General features: G+C 39.3%; 1 protein-coding gene across 1 annotated transcript in view; it reads right to left on the bottom strand.

Annotated features, from left to right (window-relative positions):
• The window catches only part of nmbr (neuromedin B receptor), a 23,397-nt gene extending 15,800 nt beyond the window's left edge, over positions 1 to 7,597 (bottom strand). Inside the window, exons 1-2 of the mRNA XM_035678966.1 lie at positions 7,463 to 7,597; positions 6,305 to 6,520 (exon numbers count right to left, since the gene is read on the bottom strand). Of these exons, the coding sequence (XP_035534859.1) occupies positions 6,305 to 6,520; positions 7,463 to 7,582 (336 nt within the window). The 5' untranslated portion in view covers positions 7,583 to 7,597. The remainder of the gene's footprint in view (positions 1 to 6,304; positions 6,521 to 7,462) is intronic.
• Between the last annotated feature and the right edge of the window lie 1,507 nt (positions 7,598 to 9,104).

The raw sequence follows: 9,104 nt of genomic DNA, 5'->3' as shown, positions 1-9,104 counted from the left end.
TAGTTCATGCTGATGTAAGCACACATCACATTTCATTTACAGGAAGACACAATGATTGGAAATTGAGTTTTTGTTTATTTGTCTTGATCTGCCTCGGTACTGTTGGACCCACTGCTGAGGGACAACTTAACTTTGAACAACGCCAGTGGGACGATCGTGCTGATCTGTGTCTGCTGGATGTGGAAGTACGAGCTGATATGTGAGCTGTGTCATTTCTTCTGCCCCCAAAACTGCTAACAACTTTAACCCTCAAACCAAATCTGGGGCTTTGTGATGAGGTTGTGCATGTGAATCCAAGACTGTATCTAAGAGCTAATGCTAAGGGAAGGTTTTCTACAGTAAACAACTGGCAGCCGGAGGTGAAGGTAAATGGATTCATTGGAACCAATTATTTGGATTTTGTGAAGTGCTGCAAAGCTCTGTATACCGAAATGCTGACTCATATCTAAAATCAATTGCACATCCCGCCTTCTAATTTTTTTCTCCACTATTCATTATCAGCTGGTTTCTGCCATTTGTTAGACCTCCCGTGGGCTGAAGCAAAGTTGCTTTCTGTTTGTTTTAGATGTTGGCAATAAGAGCCTCGTCAGAAAGTTCAGTCAGCGCCACCTGCCAAGTCGATGCATGTAATGGCCTCGGCGCTGATTGATTCTGCAGCCAAACCTCACAGAAAATGCTGATAGGTGTTTGACAGAAAAATACATAAAAACTGAGTACACAATTATTTTGTTGTTCTGGAGCCGTCAATCAGCTGTCACTTGAAATAAGAGTCAACCCTGCCGCATCAGTGAGCTGATGATGACTTCTGAGAAGTAACGCAGTGTTTAACTTCAAGGTCTCACACAAGTTATTCACTCTTTATTGGTATTACACTGTAAATTCTCCATCTTATTAAGTTATTTTTATTTATTTAATTCCTGAAATATTTTTTCTTGAATCAAGTGAAAAGATCTATCTGTGCAGTAAGAGTAGGTCAAACAATTTCCAGTACAAGTCATCTGTGTGATTCTGTGCAAACAGTGCAGTAGCAGATTTACTCTCGTTTTAAGAAAATAAGACTAAAGGCATACATTGTTAAATCGGTGTACAGTATGACTGCAGTGGTACAGGGATTGAAAAGGCATTTTTCATGCTATATCGCCTTTAAAATGTCTGTTTGAATAAGCACTTTTTTTGGAGTTAGAGTTAAGATTGGTTGAGAGTAGTAAAGTGTGTGTGTTTCTAATCTATTTAGTTTCAACTGAAATCACATGTACACATACTGTAATATATTTTGCACTGTTATCTGTGCAATATGTTTTATGCAGTTTAGTGTTCTGGTGAAAAATTGTGAGAGTTTAGTGAGCTTAAACTCTTTTGTGCTTGACAGTAACATAATCTAATGATATACGATAGGAGAAAGTGAGTTATCTCAGAGAAATACTGTGGATATGCTTGTAACATCAATACAGCGTGCACTCTCTACTCCCGTCTTATTTCTCTTTGTCAATTGTGGTATTTTTGTAGAAAAAGTACATTAAAGTTCTTGCTGAGGAAACAACGTCATATCACTCTTGTGATTAATTCTCCCCATTTTTCAGCAGGAATAACACATTTAACCTCCAACATCTGCTGAACGTTATAGGAATCCTCCTCCATCACTTTCTCTGTCACTGTAATGTGTCTCATCTGAATCATTTCATTACAGTTAAGTACATCCTTCTGTCTGGAAGCACGGAGCCATCATATGAGTGTTTTCTTTAATGGCATTTAAAGTCCATTTTACACACACACACAAACACACTTGAGATAACTTCTAACTCTCAGATACATATAAATACCTTTTTATCACTGTTTTTAGCTTCTTATCTTTCCTGCACAAACTCTTGTTTACTTTAAATACATGTATTTATGAGTATATCTGTCTATATGTATATATATGTGTGTGCGTGAATGCCTTGTGTAGATTTTATAATAACATTAATAATAATTGACTACTATTCTACTAATACTAGAAAAGTCCTCTTAAAGTTCGCTAAACTAAGAGACAAAAAACATCTATGTGAGCGTTTTCTGACGGTGTGGTCTGAAATTTATTTTTCCCACTCTGTTGTGTGTGTGTGTGCATGTGTATGTGGTGTGTGTGTGGATGCAGCTGCTGTGTGTGCGCCCTCTAATGTATTTCTTATCTCTGGGACCATAATGAATTAGCTCTGCTCTCAGATAAGATAATAGGCGTGTTTGGTATTGATGTGGGCGTCTGCAGTTAATGTAGCAATTGGCTCCCAACCTCTATAGATGTGAAGATACAGGCCAGCGTGCGAAGAGGCTTTTCTCATTTAAGAAAGCACTGATAGCATCACTCCCACACAAGGAGGCAGAGATGGATTTAACTGTAATGAGATAAATTAGACGACATAAAAGGAAGGAAAAGGATGTTACTGTATTTGTTGAGACGGGTACATAAGAATCTATATCTTTTGTTTTTGATCTGCTGTGGTCTATTTTCTTCCTCAGCCAATGTAAGTTTGCTCTACTACCTTTAATACTAACAAATTATGATCATGACCAAATAATTGTGACTTAACATTCTGAATAAACATTAAGCAGCAGAAATGCTCAGAAAAAGATAACTTTTTCAGGTTAAAGTGTCTTCTGTTTTTCTCTGCTCTGATTGGTTGTTTTCTTTTGGGCCCGGTGGATTCTTACAAATGCCGTTAGGAGCAACAGGAGGAGCGAGAGGAACCAGATTATTTCACAGATTATCTCATGTACTACTGTCAGGATGAAGTGAAAGTTTCAGCAAATAAAACAAAATTATTTTCATAAAAGCTGCAGCTTTAAGGACCTGTAAAATAAAGTGTTACAAAAGCATTTGTTTTTGGACCAGGCAATGTTGCATAAAAACAGGGAAGCGTCTTCTCTTTGCTGCAAAGTTGGCAGAACATGATATATGACATTATATATAATATTTAGTGTCCCAGCAAACCCAGAACCAGGAAAAAGCCAAAAGTACCTCTAAGTGTGTAGACAGGGGTGTCCACATACATTTGGCCATATCTGATACTGGAGATCTGGGAAACGGAGGTAAGTGGTTGCTTTTTTTTCCTCTTCACAAAGTAGATATGATGGTTTGTGGAAACAGATGAATGGATCAATAAGCTCACATTGGTACATTTTCCTCTGAATGATCACAGGAATATTTCTCTCAGCTTGTTTTTGCTTCTGATCCTTTTGCTCCACTATTGACTGCTTGTCTAAAACTGTGCTTCACACACCGAGTGTTTTTCACGTTTCAGTGATTTTCTCTGACGATCATCCTCCTCTCTCAGCGTCACAAGTTGATTCACTGTTTGTTAGTCAGCGACTCTCCATTAACCCCGAGTTTGTCGAGGTCAACTTCACTGCAGAGTGTCCCTTCAGACCTGCTGAGCCACACAGGGCTGCAGCAGCTCTGCTCTTTATGTCACTGAAATTACCTCCCCCTCCAGTATTTATGTGTTTTTAGGCTGACAGCTTCAGTTAATGGGCTCCACAAAGTATGAAAAATGGAAAGCAAGTAACTTAATAACAACTACAGCATTTATATGGTTACATACTTGAACTACAGAACTGTCTCCTAGAAATTACGATGGTATATCACTAATTACTAAGTCTTTTAGGACAAGTCCAAGTCAAGTCTCAAGATATTTTTGGTGTATTTAAGTGTATGTTAACTCACAAGTCATTTGAAACCAGCCTGAATGGTTGTCTAAGTGGAGGTCAAGTACTAAGTCATTTTGAAAAAAAGTCTAGTCAACTCACTGCTTATCTGAAACGTCCAGATGAGTCAGATGAAACACATTAGTGTCTTTAACTTGTTTCAACTGACTTTAGACCTGAGTTGAAAGTATTAAAGTCAAATGTAAAGTAATGTAAATCAAGCCTTAAGTGATAAAAAAAATAGAAATAAAGTTGCCATTAAGTTTTGAGTCATTTGACAGTCCAAATTAAGTCTTAAGTCATTAGAAACATGTCTGAGTCTTAAAGTCTCACAGTATTTATATATTTGCAGTATTATGAACTGGGTATCTGTGGCGACATTCTTGAATGAAATGCCATTATGGTGCATTCCAGTTGGAATTCCCAAGAGGAAACTCGGAAATTCCGACTTTCCGGGTCAAGTGGTTCAAACTGAACATTTCCTACTGCTGCAGCTCTACATTACTTCACTTCACATGGTGAAACACAAGTTGACTTTTATTATGGAGTAACCACAGAAAGAGTGAGAGTGAGATCAGTGAGAGTGTGTTTATCAGTGAGATTAGCACTGACAGCTATTGTGCATCAAAAATGCATCTACAATAGAAGACACTGGTCATTTTCAGCACTTTTTTGACTGCTGCTCAGTTTGACATATTGCAGGGATAATGGAACAAGAAGGAGCCACAGTGAGCTGTTAGAGGAGGAGCTGCAGGTGACACCGTGACGGCTGCACCGTCAACTTCTCAGTGAGGTAACCAACTACTTTCACTTTCGGCTGTTCACAGACTGATGCTGTGTGCAACATAAAATCAGTCACTCACAGAATGATAGAAAGGCCAATTATTGCCCAACTTCTTTATTCATTTGCCCAAGAATTCTGGAACTTGTAGTATTACCAGAAACTACAGGTGTCGCCAAATCAACCAGGACTGAAATCTCATTTAGGGCAGGTCCAGTCAAGTCTCACATTCAAGTCTAAACTAAAGTGCTACTGCTACTACATTCCCATCTACAGCTCTCAGTAATACTTATACTACTGCTTTCATTGTTAATACTAAATGTCTATTAACTTCCACTACTACTGCTGATGCTGATGTCAACAACTTCTGCACAGATGTTTCATTAAAAGTAGGTCTTCAAGTCTTCCAGAAGCTCAATAGGCACACTCCCTTCCTTTCCTGGGAGACTTTTAATGTGAAATATCTGCAGGAAGCACCACTGACAGCAATTTAGCATAACTTAGCATAAGTTAACACAAGCTGGAAACACCTGGGAATAATTACTAAATAGAAACTGTATTTCTGTTAAAAGGGGGAATGTGGAGTGGCAGATTGGTGAGAACATGACTCTGGAGTGCTGTGGGACTAAATCTTTCACAGTGGTTATTATGATGGTAATCCCCAGAGATAGCAGTGACTCCCAGCTCTGCCACTCCATCATTGATCAAGTACACCTGATCTGACCTGCTGCTGCTGCTGTTTGGTCTTTAATAATTCAGCTTCCTCCTCCTTCTGACCTCTCCTCCATCTGTGAAGATCAAGCTGGTGTAAAGTGATTACTCACTGTGGCTGACACAGTCCTCAACTAAACCTCCCTCGTGGCTGAAATATTTACTGGGGTCTCTAAAGTTGTGGGAGGTGTGGGTGCAAAAAGCATCAAGTCCCAGTCGATCCCAGTTAAACTAAACTTCCAGACTGTTTATCTTTTGCAAGAGTAAGAAATCCCAAACAAGCCGCCATGTTGGTCTGGTTTGAGATCCAGGAGCAGAAGGCATTTGTCCAATCAGGTGCAGTGTTTGTGCCATTGTAGGAGGGTGTAGCCTTATTAAAGAAACTTTCTGTTTCCACCAGTAGCCCCAGAGTTGCGACCAAGTCATTGTTTTCAAGTCACAAGCAAGTCTTAAGTCTTTGCACTCAAGTCCTAAACTTTGAGTTTCGAGACCTAACAAAAGAGTAATAATCTATTAAATTTACACCAACAAGTGCAACTGAGTTAATCAAGAAATAAATTGCACTTCCATAGCATGTAACACATTTTGGGGCGACAGGCTGCACCTCATTTTGGGGGTTTTTTTAGACCGTGACGAGGCCGTCTGGAATAGGGAAGAGAGAGGGTTATGACATACGATAAAGGTCACCATTTGGCTACCAAGGCACTCTCTACCATATAACACTATTAACCAGTACCACAGGAGAGTTACATTTGTATTATTCTGTCTTGTTTTGTCATATTCAGTTGATACAGGGAAGAAAATCAATACTCAGTGGTTATGCTATCCCTTGCTAGCATGACATGGTTGGTAACAATGGATGCATTAGGTCATCAGGTTTCACATGATACCCACTACAGCCTCTGAAAGACAGTGCAAGTGTAAACGCCCCCTGGTCCACACCTCTGATAACCACAGCTGTTTCCGAATAAACTGAACAGGACAAATCTGAAAGAATCAGACTTTAAAATTGGACATTTAAATTTAATTAAAATCATCTGTAGCATGAACTGTTTTGTTCAACCGTTTAAATTTTTTTTTCAAAATTACTTTCACAGACTTTAGTGCACATCCATTCAATCCGTCGCTCACCTGTCTCTTGGTGTGTTCGCTGACTTCGCCTGGCATGTCGTGGGCGCTCTTGATGAGCGTGCGGGCGATGTGGTAGTAATACACCGAGATGATGGCCAGAGGGATCAGGAAGTAAACCAGGAAGATCATCACTGAGTGAATCTTAGGATGCATCTGATTGGACAGCGGGTACGGCACGCAATTCACAAAGGTGACGTTACTGTTGTCCCTGTTACCCTGAGAGGGGAGGGCATAGAAGGAGGGGAGGAGAGGAGGAGGAAAGAGGAAGAGATGAGATAAGGAGACAAGGAGAGGATGATGGGAGGAGGGGAAGGGAAGTGATGAGATAAGAAGAAGAGAGAAGACAAGGAAAGGAAAAGAGAGAAAAGGAGAGGAAACCAGTATATGAGAGGAAATAAGGAGAGGAATGGAGGGCAGGATGAAAAGAAAAGTAGAAAAAATTTGAAGAAAGAAATAATGAAAAAAGGAAGAGGAAAGGAAACAAGTAGGAAGGAAATGGGAGGGGAGGAGAGGACAGACATAACAACACATCAGTAAAGATCATAAAACAGATTGTAGAGTTAAATGGACGCAGTTGTCATTCATAAATCTGACTCTAAAGGGGTTTATGGCTGTTTGTCTGCTGGGAAACTCAACTGAGACGATGCTGCTCGCTGATGAGCCTTCAGCAGGGAGTGATGAACAACACACATTTAGTCTGAATGTCACAAACAGCCTACCAGCAGGAGCTGTTAGCATCAGATTATGTGGTTGTGGTCAAATTGAGCCAATGTTTGGTAGATTTTCGTGTCACAAACCGGGCATGATATCATAGGATGGCGTATACCCACATAGCAAAACTGTTCTGCATATTGATATACCACCAGTGTTTTATATATATAAAAAAGATTAATGTGGTCAACATTATAAAATTCATAATCGACTAAGTTGAATAATTAAACATTTATTAAAGCTGCAGTAGGTAATTTTTATGAAAACAACCAAGAAAGATTTTTATTGTTGAATCTCATTCTCGGGGCGTCAAATACAGACTCTGGGAATGAGACTCAACAATCAATTATCTTCTATCCACCAACCCAAAGTGTCTTCTTTTGTTCCTGTCTAGTTTTATGTGTTCTTAATATATGTAATGTAACATTTTCAGTGTCTTTATTTTACCTGCATGGAGACAACTTGTGAGAAAATGGCCTCAGGGACAGCCAGCAGGACGGACAGCAGCCAGATAGAAACAGCCTTCAGACACGTCCAGAAGACAGCGCTGGATGTCTGGATGTCCATTGGGTTCACTATTGCCTTATACCTGGAGGAGGCAGAGAGAGAAACATCAATTTAACATTCAATAACAAAACACAAGTACGAGTCACTTCACCATCAAACACTCATTTTGTGATCAAATGTGGCAACAATCACTGAGCTCCTGAATACAATACAAAAACAGACAGAAGAAATGGAAATGTAAAGTGAGTTTGTTTACTGCCATGTTACAGTATGTTTGAATTTGTTAGGAAAAATATTGAGCGGCATTTCATATTATTTTCTATGTTTTAAAAAAAATCTATTTTAAGAAAGCAAACATGCGTGTACCACACATGTAGGGACAATAAAACATTAATTCCAACATAGAAGTGACTCAATGTTCTCTGCAATTAGCTTATAAAAGTGTGCATATATCAGCATTGGTAATTGTCCAAAATAAACTGGAAAATTTCAGCATATCAGACATCAGCAAAAATCCAATATCATGCATCATGACTTCTATGTCTTATCTGTCAGAAAACCTTTTGTGGAGCAGCTACTCCAGCAGAGTAGGAAGATAATGGTGTAGCATAGCTAATAGGGTATGCTAGCTTCCTCTGTTTTTGTTCTCTGTTCTCTCTCAGGATAGCACTGTCAAGGCAGTTTGCTATTACCTGTTTCCAAGTTTCTGAATTGTTGCAGTTTGATGATGAATAAAACATCATCAGCAAATTGATTGATTTAGAACTGACTCACTAAAACTCTCTGTTCTTGTCAGCCTTATTAATTGAGTATTAAGAGTATTAATACTTGCTGTATTATTTCCACACAATAACAGTCTGCCTTTTCAGTATATGATGACACATCTTTATGAAGCACATACAAACATCCTCAAAACCAGAAACGCACACTCAGGTGAAACACCCAGCAGCAGATCTGGGCACAGCTGCTCCTACAGAGCGGCCATTTCCCATGGCAACATTTTCTTACTGCCAACTCATCAAATACTGCCACTTAGTCAGTCTTTGCTTCAAAAAATTACTCTATAGATATTTCTCTCACGTCATTTCTGGACGTGTAGGGCTCCGCAAACCAAGTCACAAGAAAAAAACAGCTGTTTCCGGTTATCAAATAATAAATATGTAATGTTCGGTTAAACTTTCTTTGATTAGGTTTAGGCACTACTTCTTTAAATGTATGTTACGTTACGTGACATCAGGTACGTTATTTAAAAACTGTTCACTTTTGGGTTTACATGAGATACAAACAGCTGTCTCCTGGGCTAAAATACTGTGTTTGTTTGAACCATCCATCTACCCCACCATCTCCATATGCAGACTGTCTCACTCTCTATACTACGTCACCTGACATTGATGCGAGCGTGTCTAGAAATGAAACTAGAGGGATAATTAATGCAATATATTTATGGCAGTATTTGAAGACTTGGGAGTGAGACCTGGGTCTCCCATGGTGCATAGCAGCAACACTCAACCCTCATTATCTATGATGTGCGACCTTTGACCTCCTAACACGAGCAGGAGAAACACAAGTAACGTCTTCATGC

Source organism: Morone saxatilis, unplaced genomic scaffold (genome assembly GCF_004916995.1).
Source record: "Morone saxatilis isolate NCDOM2014 unplaced genomic scaffold, NCSU_SB_2.0 Contig7, whole genome shotgun sequence".
NCBI classification, from domain to species: Eukaryota; Metazoa; Chordata; class Actinopteri; family Moronidae; genus Morone; species Morone saxatilis.
Note: the sequence above shows the minus strand (reverse complement) of the source record. Positions and strands in the feature narration are given on the sequence as shown.